Source organism: Prionailurus bengalensis, chromosome A3 (genome assembly GCF_016509475.1).
Source record: "Prionailurus bengalensis isolate Pbe53 chromosome A3, Fcat_Pben_1.1_paternal_pri, whole genome shotgun sequence".
NCBI lineage: Eukaryota > Metazoa > Chordata > Mammalia > Carnivora > Felidae > Prionailurus > Prionailurus bengalensis.
Window position 1 is genome coordinate 102,572,850 of NC_057354.1, and position 23,785 is coordinate 102,596,634.

A 23,785-nucleotide genomic window follows, 5' to 3' on the forward strand; every position below is an offset into this window, starting at 1 on the left:
ATCTGAAAGGAAAATCGTAAGACTTGAACTAAAACTACAACTGTGAGCAGCCCAAGGCGTTGTCTGTCCATGGACAGCAGGGGAGAGCTGGGTTCTGCCTGGAGCTTCTGGCTGTTTCTAGGAGCTCTGGGGCAGATGGACTGCAGGAGAAGCTGTGGGCAGCCTCGCAAGAACCCACCGAGTTACCCATACCCCTTGCGTTAAACACTGAATACTGGCACCTATTAAGACTCTGTACCATTTTTCTATTGCTGCTGTAACAAATTACCACAAACTTAGTGGCTTCAAACAACACAAATTTATTATTCTACAGTTCTGGAGGTCAGAGGTCTAAAATGGGTTTCACTGGACTAAAATTTAACTGTCAGCCGAGCTGTGTTTCTCCTGGAAGCTCTAGGAGAGAATCCTTCCCTTGCTTTTTACAGCTTCTGGAACCACCTGCATTAGCTGGCCAATAGCCCTGTCTGCTACATTTGAAATTCAATTAATAGCATAGCATCTTCCAGCCTCTGACTCTCACCCTCCTGCCTCATTCTTACGAGGACCCTTGTGGGAGTCTTCCCATCTCAAGATCCTTACCTTAATCACATTTGCAAAGTCACTTTTGCCTTGGAGGTAACATATTCACAGAGTCTGGGGATTAGGACGTGGACATCTTTAGGGGGGCATTATTCTGCCTATCAGCAGGATGCTGCCTTCAGCAGGATGAGCTTGGTTTGGGGGCACCAGCCTGGAACTCGGCCTCCTGCCTCACTACCGACTCTGTTCAAAGTAGAACTCAGTGCAGGCCAATGGCTCACTTTCCTTGGCAAGTCGTACTGGTTGCTGGGGCTCAGCTGGGCCACAGAGGAACCAGCCAGGCCAGGCAGCAGCCTCAAGCCTGAAGGCTGAGCCCAGGCTTCTCTGGAAGAAGGTGAAGCGTGTGGCCTGCTCACCACCCTTGTACAGGTCCTCGATGTTCACATCCTGTGGGAGCAAGGTGGTCGCCGCGGGATGAGGCTACTGGTAAAGATGTCAGCCCCAGAGGCCTCCAGGGGGTGGTCAATAAGGGACTTTACGGAGAGGTTCTATACCCGGGGAACTGCCTTCTGCGGGTTCTGGAGGGCAGGGGTCTTGGTGCTAGGTGCAGAGGGAAGGAGAGGAATGTGTGGACCTGGCCAGGAATCCACAGATGGGTGCAGAGATGCCAGAGTATCCTGGAAGCCATGTCTGCAGGGTCCCCTAGAACAGGGTGTGGTTTCTCACCTCCAGCTGCAGGGAAGGCCCCTCTTCTGTCTCCACACAGGCCAGGCAGCGACTGCCTCCCTGGAGTCCCAGGAAGATGGGGACTTTGGTGCGGTCCAGGCCTCTGTTGGGAAGTATGCAGATCTTCTCTGGGAGGGAAGAGAGACGAGAGCCAGGAGATGAGAGGGATTCAGATTGCAACCTCTCAGTGAGCTAAGCCCAGGCAGGAAGGAACCGGGTCAGGCCTGGCCCCTGCATGTGGGCTGCTAGGCGAGCCAGGACCCCTGCAGCGGCCACGACACCCTCCGAAAGAGAGGTCCTCAGCTGTTCCCTGCGTCTTTTCACTGTTACCAGAGGCAGGAGGGAAGGGGAAAGCCTGTGGAAGGTGGAGCATGAGTGTGTCCGAGGGGGTGAAGCCCAGATGCTCACCTGCACAGCAGTCGTCCGCACTGGGATCTCCTACCAGGAGCTGGTCACCTCTTAAGTATAGAGCCTTCTGATCTGCATCCTTAATTCTGGAACAGGATGGCAGTGCTGATGGCCTGCTCCCTTCAGGCACCACCAAACCCCAAAGTCCTTGCCCCTCCACACTCTGAAAGTACCACACTGAGCATTTAGGGGTTCTTCTCTCTTCCACACATGAGAAGTGGGTATACAACTCCACCCAAGAACAGGTGAAACCAGGTCAGCCTTAAGGCCAGGGAAGGTCTTCTGGGGCTCACGATTCTCAGAGGCTCCCTTTACCAGGCTTGGGCTCTGTTGGGGCCCTGGGGGCACTGAGGAAAGCCAGTACCTTCTCACTGAGGGGTAGACAGAGTTTTCCCGATTATGCCGGCCCTTTTGCATGCCCGTCCTGAGAAATCTCCTAATGAGGCTCAGATATCTGTGGGATGTAGTAAGCCTTATCCCAGATTTTCTGAGCCTGCCCCAATTTTATATAAATGTTTATTCTCTTCAGTGAAGGGATTCATTGAGTATATAATAAAGTGTGGCTTGCTTTTCCAATATCTTAAGGGCTTTCTTATAGAACAAAATCCAGGAATCAGGAAAAAAAAATCCAACGTGACAGAAGGTGTGCCAACATTGCCCCCCCCACACACACCGTTCCACGCGAGGTATGCCCTGGGGTGGGCCCACATTCTAGGTGCCAGACTTAGGAGGTCAGCAAAGAGCTCGAACAGGGTGTGATTACAGGCATTTGGGGTTGGCAGAGTTTCCATTGATGGGCCTGGGAGGGTAAATACGTGCTGGGGAGCAGGGAGGAAACCACAATGAGTGTGTGCAACATCAAAGTCACACAGGTTATTAGCCTGGTCGCTTGGCTGGTTTCAAAACGTCTGTCAGCCACTCTCAGGACCCGGGGAGCCCTCCCTACCTCCTCTGGGCCAATGCCATCGCCTCCAGGAGATTTTTCTCTCTCAATAACAGCTAATTATAATACCCTTAGCTAATGACTGTATGTGTTTAAAGTAGGTTCACTTGTACAATAAAAATAAAGATCTCAAAAGAGCCTAGGCTTGCCAACCAGCATTCTCTCTCCAACCTGGATGACCAGGACTTGTCTGTAACTCATCTGCGAGCCACATTCTATTTGGAGACCAGAACCCAAGTTAGATACCCCAAAGTGCTGATATCTGTTTTGTCATTTGGGTGCTTTATACACAGGTGTTTTGCCTTCCCAGCCACGTGGCAACTTCCTAGAGGTCCTGACTGGCCCCCTCACGTCCAGGACAGGGCAGACCCATGCAGGAGCCGCAGCAATGCAACCCAGAAGTCAGTTCTGCTTTTGGCTCATTCCTCAAAGGACTGGAGGTAGTTTCCAATGAGAAATCACAGGCAATAAAGTGTAAGCTATAAGTAAAGTCTCAAATGTCAAATGAGGTAACAGTGAGAGTTGGCAGTGCATGCTGGGAGCAAAGGCCACAGAGACCGACGTGTGGAGACGCTGTCTCTGAGATTCAAAATTGTTCCTGAGCTTCTGGAGAGAGGAGGTTGGAGTGGCACAGAGAGTGTGGGTCCCGGCTCTGTGATACATGAGGTCATTGATCTAGCCTCTTTGAGCTTTGGTTTCCAAATCTGACCGGGCTTAGGCGCGTTCCCCTTGTGGGTTACTCAGGATGGAGGCAAGTCATCTTGGATGCTCAGGGAAGAGGGCTGTTGTTAGCATGCTTATGATTAAACTTAATTAGGGGGCACTTGAGAGTTCTCAGGTGAGAAGGAGCCGCATCCCTCCCCTGGGCCTTCCTGCCCTCTTCCCACGTCATCTCCAGACCTCCAGTTGGAAAGGATGGACTCTGGGGAGACTTACGTGTAGTATCTTGCCATGGGCAGGGAGCACATTCCTGCAATCCTGGGTGACTGGTCCTTGCTGAGGGGGAAGAAAAGACAGGCTGTCAGAAAAGGAGGGTATTATAAGGGTGGGGCTGGGGGGACAGACCCCCTGAGGGGCCCCGAATCACTGAATCACAAAGCAGAAAGATCTCACTAAGCTGCTTATCTATAATTGGCCTGATGGAATCCACCAAGGTCTCCCCAGCCCAGCAAGCTCCAGGCATCTCTGCTTCGCCCTGCTTTGGGGTCATCTGGCAGGGGTGTGAGCCAGTGACATGTGAGTGGTGCTAGCTTGGGGGAACTGAAGAACAGGTTCCCCGAAGACTTTGGCCAGGACTACTTCCTGGGGCTGAGACGAGGGTGGGGTGTGCTCCAGCCTCACAGTTTGAGGATGAGCTGAGCTCAAATCCTGTCTCACTGCCCAGCCTAGCCGTAGAGTCATCGCACCTCTCCCGGAGTGCGGGAATAGCAGCGCTCCCAGGAACCATCTCCAGCCCGCTGCTGGAGGGTGCAGGGTCTCCCTGCAGAGTTAGAAAGCCTCATTCGAGGAACTAGAATGTTTTCCCAAGATTGTGAAAGAGAGACCATCCAAACTCCCCCATGATGCTCCAGATGGAAAGTAGGACAGGCCCTGAGATATAGAGACTTGTGTTCTTGAGGATGAGTGATCACAACTGAAGCCAGTGTCCCCTTATTAATCCCACACCACAGTTTCACAACAGCTCTGCTCCTTCTGGTTGGATTATCCTGCCCTAGAACTTGACCCTAAAATGACCACCTTTAGAAAGACCATTCCAGAACCTAGCATGGAAAAAAACCCAGAGCCATTCAGGGCATGAGGGTGGTAGCCATTAGAAAATAGCCTGGAAAAGTAAATGCAAGGGTAGCTGGGGCTGGGGTGCGCCCAGTAGATCTGATTCTCACAGAGTAAGAAAACCAAATAGAAGAAGAAAGAGAAGATAGCAGAAAATAAGAGGGGACGGGGAAAAGGGGTGGGCAGAAAGGAGCAGGGCTCAGAGAGAGAGAGAAAGAATGACACTGAAGGACATTTGGGGAAGTGGGTGAGGAGGAACAGGTTGACGATGACAGCAGAGCTTCTAGTCATGCCAGCAGCTCCGAGCTCCAGGACCCAGTGTTGGTACTGGACTTGCCATGCGGTCACCTTGGACAAGTCATTTCCCACCTCCTAGGCTTGGCAGCAGGCATTTAAGTGTTGGTGAGAATAACGAATAACAGGGCATCTCTAGGATTCTGGATGGATATTGGTGACGTGAATCAAAGTCTTAAACTATTCTACATACTCTGTAATTTCATTTGTTGCCCTTTCTCTAAGGGAAAGTAATGGATTGCCCAAATGTTTAATTATGTTCACTACATCATTTCGGACAATAGCAAGAGTTGGATATAAGCTAAACGTCCAATAACATGTCATTGATTTAAAAATTATGGCAGGGCGCCTGGGTGACTCAGTCGGTTAAACATCTGATTTCGGCTCAGGTCATGATCTCACAGTTCGTGAGTTTGGGCCCTGTCTCAGCCTCTGTGCTGATGGCTCAAAACCTGGAGCTACTTCAGATGCTGTCTTCCTCTCTCTCTCTGCCCCTCCCCCACTTGCACTCTGTGTCTCTCTCTCTCTCTCAAAAATAAATAAACATTTAAAATTTTTTAATTAAAAAATAAAAATAAAAATTATGGCAAGTTAAGTAAATAAGAAACATGTACATTAAACAGGTACACTAAAGATATTGTGGAAGAACATTTTATGACACGAAATGTTCAAAATACGTTAAGTGGAAAATTCAGGTTATGAAGAACGTGTACATTACTATTCCATCGAAAGCCACACACATGGAGAGACACAAACAGGAACAAAGACTGCCCATGTTGTTCTCTTTGGCTGACAGGGTTATGAGTGATATTTTCTTCAGCTCTCTTAACATTTTCCCCATATGAACATGATTCTCCTTTGTAGTGTAAAGTAAGTTTTGTTTTCAATAATTAAACTCAGCTAAAGCCATTGGCTCCCAAGCGCACCTGCCCATCAGTCACCTGGGAGACTCTGGATAAGTACTATTCCCTGTGCTGAAGGTTCTGATTCGCCAGGGCTTGAAGTGACTCCATGATCAGCCAGGCTTGGGAACTGGTATACCATCTCGGTTTTTCTCCCTCTCCAATGAACATGTAAATCACCTGACAATTCTGGTTCCCTAGATCTGGGGTAGAAACTGAGACCGTGCATTTCAAACATGCAACCAAGTGAGATTAACACTGCTCATCCCTGGCCACACTTTTGAGTAGCAGAGGGCTAGACAGATGATCCCCCAGCCCAGATACGCCATTAGCAGCGTGGCCTCAATGCAAGCACACTTGGTGCTGTGCTCTCTCTCATCCAAACTACTGGGACTTCTTTGGTTGTAGCAGCAAAAATATGGGCAGCCTAGTAGCTATGCCAAGGCCTGGCCAGGGCCGATCAAATGGAGGGCTCCATGTGAGGATGATGAGTCCCACTCTTGGTCAGTGTCGGTGCAAGAGACGGGCAGAAATTCAGGGCTTGTCCAGTCCAGCCGGATCCCCTGGGGCCCCAGAAGCCTCCTGTCCCAACCCCAAATTCCAGTGTTTCCCCCAAAGACTCTCCTATCAGGCACCCCCTGCCTGGGTCTGGCTAGACTGTGATGAAGTAAACAGGAGTGAGAAGCTGGCTTCTAGCCCATCAGAGAGCGTGGGGTCCTGATGCTGAGTCTGTCATGGTCCCTCCCAATGCACCACACACTCCATTCCCTAAGATTTCCCTTCCCTATTGTCCCCAAGTGACCTTTCACCGGACTTTGGCCTATAGTCCTCCCTGGACACCATCTCTGGCTGTCTCAGATTTCATCAATCCACCCGTCCTGAGTCAAAAACCACTACCAACTAGCATTAGGCATTTCTCTATCACACCCTCTTCTCATTCTCCTACACATTTTCTGTGTGAACTATGTTCTCTCCAAGACCACTATTAACCCCTGTGGATCCAAATCAAGACTCTTTTGATTCCTCTAATATTTGGCTACTGCCTCCTTGGAACTCTTGACATTGATTGACTCCCTTTGCACTCCATTTTCCCATTCTCAGGTCCATGTAGATTCTCTCTTCCATTTGGGGGCATCCCTTAGGCTGGAAGTCACACATCTAAGTCTTAAGCACTTGTATCACATGCCCCACAGAGTTGCAATTCATACATTTCCACATCTGCACTGATCATCTTGGTCTGATGCCTCCCAAGCCCAGACTGAACACCCTACTGTATCTCCAGCAGACTATAGGACACCCTCCTTTGGACATCCTGCCATCACACCCAACAAATAGATCTGAAGCCAAATCTATCTTCTCCTCCCCCCAGCCCATTCATCTCCCCACTTTTCCTTACTCTGTATCTGATTTACCAATAAGTTCTGACAAATTATTCTTTAAAATGTAACTTTGTCAAAAAAAATAAATAAAAATAAAAAAAGTAATAATAAAACGTAACGTTGTCTTCTTCATAGCCATTAGACCTGTGCCTGTATTCCTGGTTTTTCTCCCTTCAATCCAGCCCAACCTATGTGAGGTACCTGGACCTACATTCTAAGTACTGCTTTCACAATATCCCTGCTCAGCCCTGGAGTCTACAATGGCTGTCCATTTCATCACCATCTGGCCCCGATTCACTTGCATGAGTGTATCTCACTTCTCTGTGGACACTAAACCACCGCTCCAGGCACATGACCTCTTCCTTATCTTCCCAGAGGGCATGCTCAAAGTTGTCTTTGGTTTCCCTGCCTCAAAAGCTATCCCTCCTCCTTGCCATCCATTCAGATCTTTTGGCATTAGAGCCACTGGACATGGTATCATTTATCTATAGGTTGAGTCTCTAGCTCTGCTAAATTAATTATCAGGTCAGAGTAACAGCTCAGGCATACAAGGTTGTGACACTTAACCTCCAATTCTCAGTTTCAGCATCTATAAAATTAGAGTCTGTGGTTATTAAAGATTCTTTCCAGATCAAACTACCTGTGATTCCATGACTCAAAGTTTAATGAATCTTTCCTTTACTATTGCAACCCTACTCTGAACTCCTATTAAATCTCACTGTATTGTGTATTGTTCTATATATAGACATTCATTTCCATAAAAGTTAACAATATCTTGATCCATGAAATGTGGCTTCTAACTCCCTCCAACCACCCTGACACACATGTATGCTTATAAGCAGGACATAGAAACACACACAGAAGGTTTCAACGGCAAGGTTGGGTTCTGGACCTAGCTCTGCTACCAATTCATATTGCCACCCTTTGGGGCAAAAGTCCCTTTTTGTCCCTGGGCCTCCAACTTGTTATCATTAGGACGAGAGGCTAGGTAAGACCAGTATTGCTCAAAACTAAATTTCACAATGAAATTTTACACAGAAACCTCATGAAAGTAAAATGGATAAAGGGGACCTTCTTTTGCTGAGTCAGAGAATGATGGTGACTCCAGAACCCTGCTAACACTGTCCTTGACCACGGAAGCAGGCACCAGGACATACCCAAAGAACTCCAAGCCTCACCACATACTGTGGAATACCCCCGGCTTAGCTGATTTCTTCTGAAATTACTTTCTAAAATCTATGGTTCTAAATATTTAAAAATCTTGACTTGGCTTAAACTATACCTTCTCTCAAATTTTTTCTATGTGCTTTCAGGCTTATTCAGCATCCTACTACGTTCCGTGGAGGAGATACCTTGTTATCTAGAGAGCTTGTCAGGAGGAGTTAAGGGAGGGGGCATATCAGAGATATTAACAGAAAGGAGAAGGAAAGTGAGAAAGAGAGATAGAATACTGCCTATCAACCACTGACCTTCAATCCTGGGTGCCTGAAAGGTCCGAATGATTTCTCCCGGGCATTTGCCCTGAGTTTATACTGTCGGGTCAGGGTGGGTCAAGCCTGCAGCAATCTTTATAATTGGTTCCAGGATGGGGAAGAAGAGCCTAGGGATTTCACAATGTCTTTAGCACAGTATGGATAATAAGAAGGTGGGGGCATTAATGAGTGTTTGTTGAAGGGGGAGAGAGTCACCCATAAAGCCCTGGCAGAAGCCAGGCACTGGGCCCCTGCTCATAGCTACTGTCATTGACACTGTTATTGGTGCTTTCAGTAGCCATATAAACAGCCTTGGGGTCAGATGTCTTCATGTCACCTTCCCTTTGGTGCCCCATGGGGCTCCATCCTAGATTTAGAGGAATAGAAAAGGCAAGAGTGAATAGGTCTGAGAGGCCCAAAGACAGAGTGACCTCTAGTGTTTTAAGCCAGGCTGTGGCCAGTGAGGCAACGTGAGAGAGGGCACTGATGGCATTGCAAAGATGGCCCTGTTTGGAAAGAGGGGAGGGAAGTCTCTGCTTTTCAACAGGTCCTATTAGCTGGTATTAGGCTGATGAGACAGAGCATCTGAGGAAACCTACCTACAGAGGACATGGACCTTAGACCCATCCTGGGACTGGACAGCCACCATGTGCCCTGGACTGCTAGGACACATGGCACAGTGGGAACAGGGCAGGGGTAAAGAATACTCAAGCATCTAATTGATATTACTTAACTCAGTCCATCTATTCACCCATTTGTCCATCCAGCCATCCACCCAGCCATCCATTCATCTACTCACAAGGGGTAGAGAAGCTTGGCATAGCATTCTCTGGGTACCATATGCCTTACTGTAATACTCACTATTATGTCATTTGCACAGTTCCACAAAGGGCTTGGTAAGGAGGTAGGAGAGGCCAACCCACATGCAGATGTCTAAAGAGGGAGAGACAAGAAAAGATGGGCAGGGAAGGGACCCAATTTGTGTTTCCTAAGGCTGACAGTCATTCTTCACCCCTCTCCCAGTCTCTTCTCTCTCCGTGGAAAGGCCCAAAGCATGGGGTATTATGCCAGGCAATCGATGGGCATTTACTGAGCATTTACACTGCTGTGTGACAAAGATGTGCAATACATAGTCCCTGTTGTTAGGCAGCTTCACAGTCCAGCTGGGGAGCTAAGTCATAAACACTGAAAAAGATCATTAAGGAGACCAGACTCTCTAATCTGCAGAACAAGGGCATATTGGAAACAATAGATGCAGAGAATCTCCTCGAGTAAAAAAATTCCTAGAATTCTTTTTATGACTTAGACATGGCATATAGGTTCCTTCTAAATGGAGAGACCTGTGCTATGGCATCCCTGGGACATAGTTAATCAGGCTTTGCTTCAACACCTCCACAACCTCTTAAAGAAACCCTAACAACATGTGTGATCTTTGCGGTTAAAATTTTTGGGTCACACATAATTTCTATCAGTCGGTCCTGCTTGTACCTCCTGGAATTACACAGGACAAGTTTATTTTTCTAGTAGGCAGAGCTCTGAGTGCTTGAATGGAGCTCTCTGTGTATTGCTTCTCCAGGATAAAGACCCTCAGCTTCCTAGCCTCTGCCCTTGTGACTTGCTCTTGGGACACTCTCTACTATTCAGGACCCACTCAGTCCTCAATGCCTACAACCGACACAAACTCCATGTGATGTGGGCATTACACCTCTGTAAATACAGGTCAAGCAGGGTGCTTATACTGAAATTGAAGAAATCTAAAACCACTGTATCTTTTTCATATAAACAGTCGTGATGCCAGGGTCCCCCAGCCCAAACACTTCTAAGGTAGCATTTTACATTTCTTCCTTTTCTGTTGACTCACGTCAGTTCATCCTTGCCAAAGCCATTTTGAATTCTATCGTCCTACAGATGATGAAGCAATCACTGCAGGCTGGAGAAAGCTTCCAGAGTGAGGCAGAATTTCGGCTGCTTCTTGAAGGGTGGGCCCATTTAGATGGGTGGAGAAGAGAGAAGAAATATTCCAGGGTGGAGGAATAGTTTCCACTGTCTGTATTCACGGGTTTCCAATTATTTGTCAAACATTATTTGAGGTGCTTGGAAACAAACTGATACAGCCTTGACCTTGAGGTCACTTCAGGGGCCACAGACGGCAAATCAATTCTTACAACGAGGGGAAGTTAACATAGCAATGTAGCACAGTCAGAGCAGATGACCAGACGCCTCAATTCAGCAAAGGCTTCTCGGAGGAGGAGACAAGGTGAGAGTATGGCTGGGCCTGTGAGCAAAGACAGAGTGTGAACTAGGTCTGCAGAAGCAAGCCTGGTGCCCAGAGCCCGTGTTCTCGGCACTCCTGAGAGGCCTCTGGAGGCACTTGTGCTGTCTGCTCCCCTGGAGGCACTTGTGCTGTCTGCTCCCTGGCCTGGCCACCTCCTTACTAGTGCCTCAGCAGAATCTGAACCTGCCAGGCTGGTCTGACTGGTGAGGGGCAGGCAGAATCCCTGGGACTCAGATTTGAGCCTCTCCTCTGGCTTCTGTTTTCATCTCCCAGAGTTTAGGTAGGGACGCTGGAGTCACAGTCCCTGGCATGTAGAAGCAGAGGTGTGAAGGTAATCAAGGAGGAGCTAAACCTTGCAGGAACAGAGACTATTCAGCATATTTAGCATGATCAGTTTTTACCTAGAATGTTGGGGAAATTAAAGGGCCGGTGTTGATTTCGAGAAGGAAAATGAAAATACTGGAGAAAATTACAATCATAATAAAAGAAATGTGTTTATTTCTCTTTACTGTGTATTAGTTATCTATTGCTGTGTAACTAGTGACCCTGAAACTTAGCAACTGAAAGCAACAAACACGTATTTTCTTGCACAGTTTCTGGGGGTTTGGGAATCTAGACCAGCTTAGCCAGGTGGTTCTGCCACAGAGTCTCTCCTGAGGTGGCAGTCAAGCTGTCCCCAGGGTCGCCTCATCTGAAGGCCTGACTGGGGCTGGGGGAGCTGCTTCCAAATGCACTCATGTGGCAGTTGGTAAGAGGCTTCATTTTTCAACACATGGGTTTCTCTACAGAGCTGCTTATGCCATGGCAGCTAACTTCCCCCCAGAGCAAGTGAACAAAGAAACAGAGAGAGAAAACAAGATAAAATCTACAGAGTCTTTCATAACCAAATCTCAGAAATGGCATAGTATTATTTCTGCCATGTTCTGTTGGTCACAGAGACAACGTGGGTACAATGTGGGAGGGGACACACACAGTGTGAGATGGGGTCATCGGCAGCTGTGTTAATTCATAGGGCTGCCACAACCAATCCCCACAAAGTTGGTGGTTTAAAGCAACAAAAATTTGTCCTCTCACAGTTCAGGAGACTAGAGAGCCACACTCCCTCTGAAGGGTTTGGAAAGAATTCTTCTTTGCCTCTTCCTCACTTCTGGTGATTGCCTCAGTCATGGCATTTCTTGCCTTACTGCTGCATGAGGGCAATCTCAGCCTCCATCTTCACATGGCCTTCTTCCTGGTCCTCCTCTGGGTCTCTGTTTGTCCTTGTCTCTTCTTGCAAGGATACCAGCCGTGTTGGATTTAGAGCCTGCCGCCCCCCTCCCCCAATACAACATGACCTCTTGACTAATTGCATCTGCAAAGAACCCATTTCCAAATAAGGTCATGGTCTAAGGTTCCCAGAAGGACACGGATCCGGGGGGAACACTATTCAACCAGCACAGGTCCCTTTGGAGGCTGAAACCCACACCTTGAAATCTCAGGGAGTTGTGACCACTCCAGGTCCAGGATGGTTCTTTCTGTAAATTCCTTCTCCAGGAGATTCCAACCACACTAACTAACCCATCATATGCTTTTTCTTGGCAGCTCTGTTGAGGTCTGTTTTCTCATTCTCACTACTGCTGCTCAGAGCAGCAGATCTTAATTCAACATGAATTTTACTCAAGGAAGTGGATGCGGAGGACCATCAGAAATACTGTCTGCTCTGTTTTCCTCAAGGCTAACTTACTTATTACACAAGGAATGCATCTTCATTGTAGAACAATTAGAAAAATGCAAATAAATAAAAGAACAAAAAGAAGAATCACCTGTGATACCACCACTCCGACGTTGCTAAAATCGAAGGAAACTCTTACAGACTTTTTTCTATGCAGAAATATATAGATAGGCATTTTTTTTAATTAAAATGAAATTATAGGATATGCGACTTTGTAATTTGCTCTCCTTACTTAATACGTCGTGAGAATCTTTCCATGTGAGTGGACACCAGCATCCTGGATTTTAATGGTATCTCGGGTCTCAGAATGTATGACATGCCTGCCTGGCCATTCTTCAGTCTTCTGATCTGGAGCCACTTCCTCACACACCACCACCCTCTCCTGCCACGGCTAGAGCACAAGGATAGGATGGAAAAAAATAGCATACAATGGCAGCTGAATTAAAGGGAAGAGGGAAGGGGCTGGGCCTTGTGCCCCTAACTCTATGACCTCCCTCTCCTGCACAGTGGTGCACGAAAGGACCTCATGTGGGCAGCTAGTGGCCCTAATAGGCTCAACTGGGATGGGCTGCCCCGTGGGCTCAGGGGTACTGGCTGAGTTACCATAAAGCATGAAGGATTTCTCCCTGCACCCTGCACCCGTAAGGAACCTTTTTATGTGACTCCCAGTTCATCTCATATGGTTTTTGCAAGGTGCCATGAGAGCAGCAGCACCCAACAGGGAAAGAAACTGTGGCCTAAGCCCCGAATCGCAAAAGAATTTACCCAAACTGGGAACCAAAAGGGAGAGTGGCCAAATGCGCAGCCAGAGGTGGGGTCCCTGAGAGCAGAGGGGGTGGCTGCCATCAGTGTCCTCTTCCACCTTCACCCCTGCCTGAGCTGGCTCTGCCCAGGGAGTTCTGGGGGCACATTGCCCTAGTCACACTGCTGGAAGTAGAAGTCCGTGATGGGGCTGTCCCAGCTGGCATCCTCCGAGAGTTGGGTGAGTCTGAGAGGCTGGTCTGCTTCCGGCACAGTGCAGAGGAACCAGCCTGGGTAGGCAGCTGACTCAAAGCTGGAGGTGAGCCCTGTGTCTCGCCGGTAGAAAGTGAAGCTCTTGGATTCCTTGGCACCGAGGTAGAGCTCCATGATATTTACTGGCTGTGAGCAGAAGGGCATGGCAGGTGAGGGGAAAGGAGTGGGGGAGGCAGGAGAGCTGGGCCGGGAGCACGGAGAGGCAGGGCTGCAATCAACAGAACCCCACAAGGGAGAGGAGCTTGGGCCCCAGGACACCCAGCTCAGTGGCTTCAGCATCTGCTGGCTTTGTGAGATCAGAGAGCAAGGATGTCCCAACAGGACTCACCTCTAGTTTCAGAGTCGGTTCCTGCCCCGTCCCACATGACAGGCACTGGCTCCCTCCCTGGACACCCAGGATGACTGGAGAGAGCTTGGCATCCAGAGACCGATTGGGGACAACACTGATCTCCTCGCCTAGAGAAAGGAACTCAGATGCAGAGGCCTTGACTGCCCTTCCCTCCCTCTCCCTGCATCATGGACTTTGGAGAGCAGGACGTGTGTGAGACCTCCTGTCCCCAGACTGAGAAGAAGGGAAGCCTGTTAGCAGCTGTCACCTAGGGAAGGGTGGTCTCCCGTCAGTTGGCCCAGTGACATCAAGGGACATAAGCACATTGTACCACCTCCTACCCCATGCCCACCCCCTGGTCCAGGCTCAAATTTTCAAGTCTTCTCTAGTCCCCAGGAAGATTTGACCACTTCCTTTAATGCCACTTGACCCTCTGGCCTCTTTTTGGAAACTCGATTGGATAAGCCTCTCATCAGGGTTATTTGGACATGTTCTACCACCTGTGAGATTCCTGAGACCAGAAGAGGGTCTCATTCTTCTCTGTACCATCCCCCACCACTCATACAAACACATGCACACATGCACTCACATATACATACATGCAAGCATGCACATGTGCACGCACACGCACACAGCCTATACAAGTGTCCCAAGTGGCCAGGTATGTGCTGTTCTAGAGAGAAGACCTGCCACAGTGTACGGGGCAGAAGGAGTAAGCCCACCAGCCACCTGGGTCCCACCACTCTGAGTGACCAGGAATCCCCAGAGAGCAGAGGGGACCCAGGGTAAAGGGGCAGAAAACCACTCCCACATGGGAATAAAGGCCTAGAGAGCCTGTTTTAGATCTCTCCTCAGCACTGGATCCCAGGAAAAGAAATGTTTGGTCTAAGTCCACCTCTGAGGGAAGGACAAAGCATTCATCTTGGAAATATTCCCCATCTCTGCATAGAGGCCTCAGGTGGCATTGGGGCATGTGTCCTCACTTTGCTGGAAGATACTGTAGTTTATTTGTCCTTGTTCAGGGTCTGCTTTTATGATGCCCCATCCACTGTGTCAGGCCTGGGGTCTGTAGGTCTGTGCCAGTTTGCATGGCTGTTCCAAGCCCTCTTCAGGCCCCGTCCCCTCAGAGTGTCTAGGGAAGTGGTGTCGTGTTTTGCCACCCACCTTGGATGATGTTCCCTGCATGCAGCCTTCCAGCTAGAAGCTGGTTATCATGCAGATAAAGCACCTTCAATTCTGCATCCTTCATCCTGAAACATCAGGACAGGATGACACTTAGTTAGGGGAGGAGTGGGTGCTCCGGCTTGCTGGGCTCTACAGAGCCCCACTGTCTCCCTCTCCTCCCGCTGTGCCAGGAGCAACAGCCCAACCTTCTTCCCAGCCCTGCTGGGCTCATACCCTACCAATGGGACAACAACGGGACTCCAACAACAATGGGACTGCACCTGAGTCTTGGATTTGCTCCTCCACCCCATTCAATCTTTGCTACACCAACCAATCTCCTCCATGGGTAATGTTGGAAAAGAAACTGGACTGTGAGTCAGAGTTCTGGGTGCTTGTCTGGCTCACCACCATTATTTCCAGATCACAACAGACAAGTCACTTGACCACTCTGGGCCTGAGGCTCCCCACTGCTAAATTAAGACAATGGGTTAGATAATGCCCAGGCCTTTCCCAGATGAAAATCTGATTCTTCAGTCATTATTGAAGACATCAAGGCACATTTACTTCCACTTATTAATTGTGGGATATCATTTTGAAATGAAAGAATTTCATTTTTGAAATGAAAGAATTTATTTTTCATCTCTGATCTCAGTTGATTTTCCAACATCCTATGAGGTGAAAAGATATATCCCAAAGTGGGTCTCTTCAGATATTATATGGAAACAAGCACGCTGCGTGCAAACTGGTTCAACGGTAGCTAAACATAAACAAATCTGTACTTCAGAGTTGCTAACATGTGGAATTACGCCATGGTTCTCTTATGCGGAGACGTAGAAAGCAATATTTCCCACATTTCTTGATCACCACTGTATCAAGCAGCTCATAGGACTGGGGTTCCACTGAACACACCTTGCAAAAAGCTACAGTAGACTCTCGGTTCAGAGAGAGCAGGGACCATTTTTGCTCATTAGTGCAAAGTCCAGAACACGGCAGACTGCCTGGCTCAGTACATGCCAGGAGACAGACAGACTGACTAGTTTTGCCCCAAAGGGCAGCAAGGATGTAGCAGAGCAGAGCCGCTGGATGGACATTAATATTCACCCCAGTGGGTGGTAACAGCTCCAAGCTGGTTCTCCCGACTTCCATCCTCATTATGGATACATGAAGCTGCAGCTCGACACAGAGTGATTCACTTGCTCCCCTTCTCATCGGGGAACCCCCATGAGGTGGCCAGCCTCAGCCTGACGAAGGCTGGAAAAACTTTCCTTAGGACAGTGAGGGGCTGTTCATAACTGCCCAGCTGCCCACCCACCTGCGCTCTGAGCAGCCACAGCCCCTCCCTACGCAGAAAGGATGGACAACAGGTCTACCTGGAGCTTAACTTCTCCCCAGAGGACACAGCCGATCAGAGGCTCAGATACTCACCGAAAGCACAGCGCCCCACTCAGGACCATCTTGAGTTTCACAGTGTGTAGACTCTCCTGTTTTGAAATAACACAAAATCTTAGGTGGAAATAGAGGTTGAGCTGGCAGGGGCCTGGGTAGCAAGCAGCGTTCTGACCCCACCCCCTCAGCATGGGAACATCCCCCTCAGAGCAGGGGATTCCAGGTCTGGGGTCAGGAGAGAGCCTCGGCCCTGCTGGGGAGAATGAAGCCCAGCTCCCCAAAGGACACCTCAGAATGCTCCTTTCTCCTGGCAGAGCCCGCGGTATCTGCCTACTCCGAGGTGCCACAGCCCTTTTAATAATGCACTAGGGAGGAGCCCCTGAAACTGCCACAAGCTGAGGAGGAGCGGGGTTTCCCAGGTATTTCACACCACCCAAAGCCTCCAGAAACACCTGCTGTTCCTTACCTCTCCCCGGGAAGGAAGGTTCTGGAGATAATCTTCTTTTAGCAATTCTGAGGAACTTCCCTGAAGCTTTCCAGCGCTTCCCAGCACTCAGCTCCTGGACTTCAAGTGCTTCCAGACCCAAAGACTACAGTGCAGATAGCACCCTCCCCCCCCCCCCCCCCCCCCCCCCCCCCCACCCCCGCAAGCAGATTTTAGAGCAAACCCCCCTTCCTCCCCCTTCCTTCCTTCTTTCCTTCCTTCCTTCCTTCCTTCCTTCCTTCCTTCCTTCCCTCCTCCCTTCCTGACTTTGCCAAGCCTATGGAAAATGCTGGAGGTGGGGTTTTCCTGTGTAGGCAATGTTTAGTCTACATGTTCACTGTAGAAAAACCTGAAAATCCAGATCAGGAAAAAAAAAGTGAATACTTGTGTTCTGTGAGTGTGCCACCAGAAAGCCAATGAAAACAGTTTTCCTCTGCATACATACACACGTAACCTACACTAGATTTGCAATTTGCTTTTCTCATATAGCAAATAGCAGAATATCTTTCCATACCAAATATGAACGATGCAACGTTGAATGGCTGAATACATTTCATTATATAGATGCAGCATCATTTATTTATAGCAATGAATTATTATTAGTTTATTATTATTTGCTTGAAAATCATGTTGTGACAAATTTTTTGCATCAACATCTTTGCTCATGCGTTTGATTATTTCCTCAGAAAGTAAAATCTAGCTCATGCCATCTGTGATTGACCTTTCTCCAGTACCTGACTGGCAAAATAAAATGTGATTGGATAACAATTCATGCAGTTTCAACACCTCCATACATTCTCTGTGATGGATCTGAATTAAAGGTAGAGGGCAGTGCATAATAACAATTTAATTATATCTTGAGTGCCATTGATAGCAATTTATTGTTCAGGTATAAATGTTAAAGAAATTGCCTTCCAGCTTATAGACTAAAAAACCCTTACAGCATTCAGGAATAAATAAAATATCAAGTTATTCTAATGTGAAAAACACCTGCCAAAACATTTTAAAATCATTAAATGGACCAAATGGAAATGACATTGAAATAATTGCAAAAAAGAACAAAACCAAAAGGAAACTCCAGAAGGTGTTGTCCTATCAGCAAAATGGGTTTAAGCAGACAGGCTTTCATTTATAAAGTGATTATAGAGAAGTACATATTGTTTCACCCAAAAAAGTAAAACACCAACCTCCCTGGGCTCTGATCCTCTAACCCCAGTGAATTGCACCCACGTGCCCACAGGACACGTGTGTGGGGCTTCAAAAGCTCTGTCCTCATTCTGACTAACATGAAATGATGCCAATGCATGGCTGTCCCCCTCCAGATGGGGCGACTTGCTGAGGGTGCAAGGGGATGTTTCTGCCAGCTGTGTTTGCTCTGCAATGTGTTTCACGGTGATGGGTACAGGACAAATGGATGGAGAGATGAATGAATGAGCTAAGATGGTGAAAAAATAAATAAATAAATAAATAAATAAATAAATAAATAAAATAAAATAAAATAAAATAAAATAAAATAAAATAAAATAAAATAAAATAAAACAAAACGAGCCCTCATTAAGGAAGTTAAGTTCTTGGGGCACCTGAATGGCTCAGTCGGTTAAATGTCTGACTTCGGCTCAGGTCACGATCTCTTGATTCGTGAGTTCCAGCTCTGTGGCAGGCTCTGTGCTGACAGCTCGGAGTCTGGAGCCTGCTTCAAATTCTGTGTCTCCCTCTGTCTCTTCCCCTCCCCTGCTCATACTCTGTCTCTCTCTATCTCTCAAAAATGAGTAAACGCTAAAAAAAAATTAGAAAAAAAAAGTTAAGTTCTTCAATCTTGAAAAAAGACAAAATGGTGACCACATGTGCTTTCAATGTTGCATTGGGACATCATGGAACAGGCTCCACCAGTGGTTACTCAATTCTCTAGGAAACGGATGCCTTGGCTTGACTTACGATGGTGGAGTAGATACCAGATTCTGCGAAGTTAGATGTGAACTAAGAAGAGAGAGATAAATTGCAAATCATTTCTGCCTGATAAAAAAAAATAGCATCCAAAGGGTGCAGTTTTATTGCCTTGCAATTCATTAGGTTTTGTTTTTGTTTTTCTTAATCTAAGTCAGCTAACCCATTCCACCATTTCTTTCCTGACTGATCATACCTTTTGAATCAGTTTCATCGTCCTGCTGGTTCCTTCATTTATTAACAATGGTAAATCTTTGGCACATGCCCACTTTGTGTTTGTATGAGAGTTATATTTTGGACTTGTTGAAAACTAAACTGGTAATACTTAAGACAATGTTATTTCGCCCCAAGTCACACATCACGTGTGGTGGTTTTAAAATCTGTCCACAAATTCTTTAATACTCTACCATTTAAGAGGTGGAGCTTAATTTTCCTTCAAGTGTGGCCTGGACTTAGTCGCTTGCTTCCAAAGAATCTACTACCTGGTAGAAGTGACTTGTCACACCTGAGGCTAGATCACAAAAGGTATTGTAGCTTCTTCCTGATCTTTCTTGGCTCTCACCCCTGGGGGGAGCCAGCTGCCAGGTGAGGAGGACACTCCAGCAGCCTGTGGAGAGGCCCATGTGGTGGAGAACTGAGGCCTCCTGACAACAGCTATGTGTGAGCAATCTTAGAAACAGGCCCCACATCTTCATTCCAGCCTTCGGATGAGGCAGCCCTGATGACATCTTGACTGCAGCTTCATGAGGAGCCCTGAGCCAGACCCAGATAATGCCACTCTTCTGATTCCGGATTCTGAGAATCTCTGTGGAATAATGCTTGCTGTTTGAAGCCACGGCTAAGGCTTGGAATACTTTGTTACACAGCAATAGGTAACGAATACACTTTGCCATCACTATGGGGCATTTCTGCTCCTGTTCTCTTTTCATTCTCCTCAGTCTTCAGTGGGTGTCTTCCCTTCTTAGGAAACATCTCAAGTCTTCATGGACTTTATATGGCCATGGAGGTTGCCCCAGAAGCTGTCCCAGTCTGCAGAGGGGTAATGCTTCCCCATGGTGATTCTCACCACCTTTGTGAGATTGGCAGTGCCCCGGAGTGGGGTATGGTTCCCGCTCTTGCTGTAGAGATGAGGAATCAAACAGCACAAGGGACACACCTGTATCAGTGTGTAAGCACACATTCACAAGCAGTTTAGTAAAACAGTAATTTTTTATTAGGAAGATACATTTCACAATAATTTAAAATGACCAGTATCCATTTGGTGTTCACTATGTCCCTAGAATTATGTGTAGTGGGTTTTTTTTCTATTTCATGAGAACTTTCCCATTTTATGCTCATAACTGCCCTGTGTTGTAACTGCTATTATTATCTCTGTTTCATGGATGTGGAAACCAAGTACAGAAAGGTTAATTATGTTGCCTGATACGAAACCAATAATTAGTATTGGTCAGAACCAAATCCAGGAAAGCTAAATCTAAAGCTGTTGACCACAGGCTACAACACGGCAGTCAGAGGGAGCCTTCCTCAGTCGGCCTCAGGTCATGTAACTCTTCTGGTCCCTGAGTCTCTGAGAGTAAGAGGCAAGTCTCTGCCATGCTCCCAGGCCCCACAAAACCAGGCTGTCATTACCTCTTGACCACGTTCTTTGATCACACCATGCAGTAACTCAAGCCCATGGACCTCATGCTCTTTCTTGAACAAGCCAGGCACAGTCCTGCCTCAGGGCCTTTCCACCGGCTATTGTCTCTGCCTGGGAACTTCAAGATATGAGCGTGGCTCACTCCCTTACATCCTTGAAGCCTTTGCTAAAATATCACCTTCTCCGTGAGACCAATACTCATCATCCTATTCTTTCTTTTCCTGCTATCACACTCCCCTTACCATGCTCTATTTCTTCCCAGCGCTCATCATCTGTTAATACATTGTATAATTCAGCTGTGTGTTATGGGTATTATTCATCAGCTCCCCCACCGAACCCTGCTGGAAGATAAGCTCATACAAGGGAGCTGTTTCCTGTCTATTCTGTTCATTAGTGTATTCCAAGCACTTTATGGGCCTGGTATACAGTATGCCTTAAAAAAAATTTTTTTTTTTTTTACCATTTACTCATTTTTGAGAGACAGAGGGAGACAGAGCATGAACAGGGGAAAGGAAGACAGAGAGGGAGACACAGAATCCGAAGCAGGCTCCAGGCTCTGAGCTGTCAGCACAGAGCCTGACACAGGGCTTGAACCCACGAACTGTGAGATCATGACCTGAGCTGAAGTCAGACGCTTAACCAACTGAGTCACCCAGGTGCCCCACACAGTATGCCTTTAATAAATAATATTGCACTAACACTGAACAAGTTGTATGCTGTTTCTTCACATTGAAAAGGCCAGACAATTGTCTCACGTTTTGCTCACAATAATGATCTTTTTATTTCTCAGAGAACTTTGATGCTTCTGGGTCCTCATTCTCTTAATTAACACAGCAGTTAAGACCATGGTAGACATACTTGGGCCAGTGGGCTAACATGGGCCCTCTGTTTGTTTCCTAAACAAAGCTTTATTGGAACATAGCCACGCTCATTTGTTTATAGTCTGTGGATCTTTCTACACCACAATGGCAGAGTTGAGTATCTGTGACAGAAACTGCATAGGGTGCAAAACATAAGATATTTACTGTGTGGCCCTTGATAGGAAAATGTTTGCCAAACTCTGGTCAAGACCATCTTGATTCCAGTCCTAAATCTGTCACTTATTACTATATGTCTTTGGCCAAGTTGTTTAATCTTTCTGGGGTTTGGAGTTCTCATCTGCAAAATGGGAATAAAAAACAGTACTGGCTCAGGGGTGGTTGTTAAGATTAAAGGAGTTAATGTTTGTGCAGTGTTTAGAGCAGTGCCCGGCACAGGCAGGTGCTTAAATGTCAGCTGTATCATCCTCCTCCTCATCAGCCACGTGGCCTGGGGGAATTTGCCTCATCTCTCTGATTCCATGATTCATCTCACCTCATTTGCATTTTTTTGTAAAGAAAAGAGGAACAAACCACCTCACCGGGTTGTCATGAGGCTGGATGAAACAGAGGCTGCGAAGAGCAAGGTCAGCACTTAGCACAAACCCGGAGGCACCTCCTTCCTACCCACCCACCCACCCCTGTTTCCCACCTCTCCGGCACCCCTCCCCAGGTATGTAAAGAAAACCCTGAGAACGTGGCAGAGGCCATGTTTACATTGACCTAAATGTGAGGCTAGTTCAAGACTAAACACTTCCTTGCCCGTGTGCAAATGCATCTTACTTGACCCAGAGAGGGAGAAGGCCCCACCTGAGCACATGCAAACCCCTTACAGGAAAGGTTAACATTTGCTGCACATTCACTGGGTCAAGCATTATCTCGAAAGCAATATAGGCATTGTGCCATCGGGCCTGTGAAGTGAGGGCAATTTTTATTCCCATTGAACTGTTAAGACAAAGTCAGGCATGGAGAGATTAAGTAACTAAAGCCAAGGTCACAAACTAGTAAGAGATGGACCTGGTGTTAGTACTCTGGCAATTCAATTTCTTACTAACTCATCCCCATTCCCCACTGTGAACGAATAAACCATGTAATGCTTATAGATTCAAGCAATCAAGGAATGGAGGGCAGAGCTGGAGGCCAGAGGGGCTCCCTTCCAGGAGTCTTTTCCAGAAAGGACCAAGGGGCTTCTTGAGAAGAACAGAGGCTTCAAAAAAGTTAGAAGAAACCAATAGAGTTGGTCCAGAGACAAAGGGCTCCCACCAAGACAGAGTGTGGTACACATCAGGACAGAGGGAATTCTTCATTCCCTAGAGTGACTTTTCGTGGCTTAGAACAACCATGAAGGCCCTACCTGGCATAGGGGAGATGATGGTGATACATAGACACACAGCCTCCAGGGAGCTGTGAACAGAAGGTTACCTCCTACCACAGCCCAGGACCCCTACCCCAACTACAGCCACATCCTGTGGTCGCTGTGGGGAGCAACAGAAGGGAAGGTGCTACTTGGCTCACAGCATATTTGAGTTAACACTGGAAACCCTGTGAAATCACAGGGAAGTTTGTGGGTCATGTCACTGCAGCCAGAACGTGCTGAGCCAGAACGTGTTGCTTTGTTTTGCTTAGTCCCCTGGCATCTTCCAGGGTGGAGGGTCTAGGGAAGGTCCAGTTCTACAAGCTGGAACCGGGGAGTGTGTAGACAACGATGGGGTGAGACTCATGTGTGTCACACCTACGGGCAGTTTCTCCTGACTGAGTCACCAAGGACAGAAGAGCCATTGCCAACCTCCTCACCTCAGATCATGGTGAGACCCTCCAAAGCAGGTCCAGGTGCTTTGTTCATCTGTACTTCTGAGGCCTCCAAGAGTCTGAGGACTCACCTCCCACAGATTGTGTGGTTTGGCCATTGCTGGACCTCTGTCCACAGAACAGCTAGGAAGTGAACCAGATTCTGTAGCTGAAAATTGGAAATAAGCCAATTGTGGAAAGGAAAAGCCAACAGGTCAGGAAGAGTACCGGTCTGGCCCCATCTTTGCTTTCTGGGCCATAGCCTCCTCCTGTCCAGCCAAAGCACAGGCTCTGGGTGCAAGGCTATGACCCCACAGAGAGGCCACTCTTGGCCAGGCTGGATTGGACAGTCTTTCCTCCGCAGGGTTTGTTTTTTTGTTTTTTGTCTCCTTCCACAGAGGACCTGCACCAGTGAGCATCCATAGCAGAATTAGACAAGGCCAGGCCAAGTGCCTTGGGGCTCCCCAGAGGAGGCCTCAAGCCTTCCTTGGCTCTGACTGTGACACTTAGGACTGATGGAGTAGAACCATCTCCTTTCACAAACGCCTCAAGAACCAGGGACTACTTCTTTTTTTAATATCTATATGCTGCTGTGGCCGAGGTCAAAGAGGTTGTTGCCTGTTTTCTCCTCTTGGATTTTGATGGTCTCCTGTCTCACATTATACACTGTATGTTAGCTAACTTGACAATAAATTATTTTTTAAAAAAGCAGAACTCTGGGGCGCCTGGGTGGCTCCGTTGGTTAAGCGGCCGACTTCGGCTCAGGTTGTGATCTCGCG

The 23,785-nt window shown here is 47.6% G+C and overlaps 2 protein-coding genes across 3 annotated transcripts; both read right to left on the bottom strand.

The window, feature by feature from the left end:
• Positions 1-279: 279 nt before the first annotated feature.
• Positions 280-8,856, bottom strand: IL1F10 (interleukin 1 family member 10). The gene is made up of 5 exons (XM_043603961.1): positions 8,414-8,856; positions 3,533-3,592; positions 1,654-1,739; positions 1,246-1,373; positions 280-966 (listed from the first exon to the last, which is right to left on the bottom strand). Exons 2-5 carry the CDS (start codon positions 3,562-3,564, stop codon positions 754-756), a joined length of 459 nt encoding a protein of 152 aa, XP_043459896.1. The 5' UTR covers positions 3,565-3,592; positions 8,414-8,856; the 3' UTR covers positions 280-753.
• A 2,304-nt stretch (positions 8,857-11,160) lies between these two features.
• On the bottom strand, positions 11,161-16,895 carry LOC122497165 (interleukin-36 receptor antagonist protein). 2 transcript variants are annotated; one of them, XM_043603963.1, is made up of 5 exons: positions 16,761-16,895; positions 16,334-16,389; positions 14,909-14,994; positions 13,745-13,872; positions 11,161-13,542 (listed from the first exon to the last, which is right to left on the bottom strand). In XM_043603963.1, exons 2-5 carry the CDS (start codon positions 16,360-16,362, stop codon positions 13,318-13,320), a joined length of 468 nt encoding a protein of 155 aa, XP_043459898.1. In that variant the 5' UTR covers positions 16,363-16,389; positions 16,761-16,895; the 3' UTR covers positions 11,161-13,317. The 2 variants fall into 2 exon arrangements, with proteins under 2 accessions (XP_043459898.1, XP_043459897.1); XM_043603962.1 differs by lacking the exon at positions 16,761-16,895 and adding an exon at positions 16,583-16,647.
• Between the last annotated feature and the right edge of the window lie 6,890 nt (positions 16,896-23,785).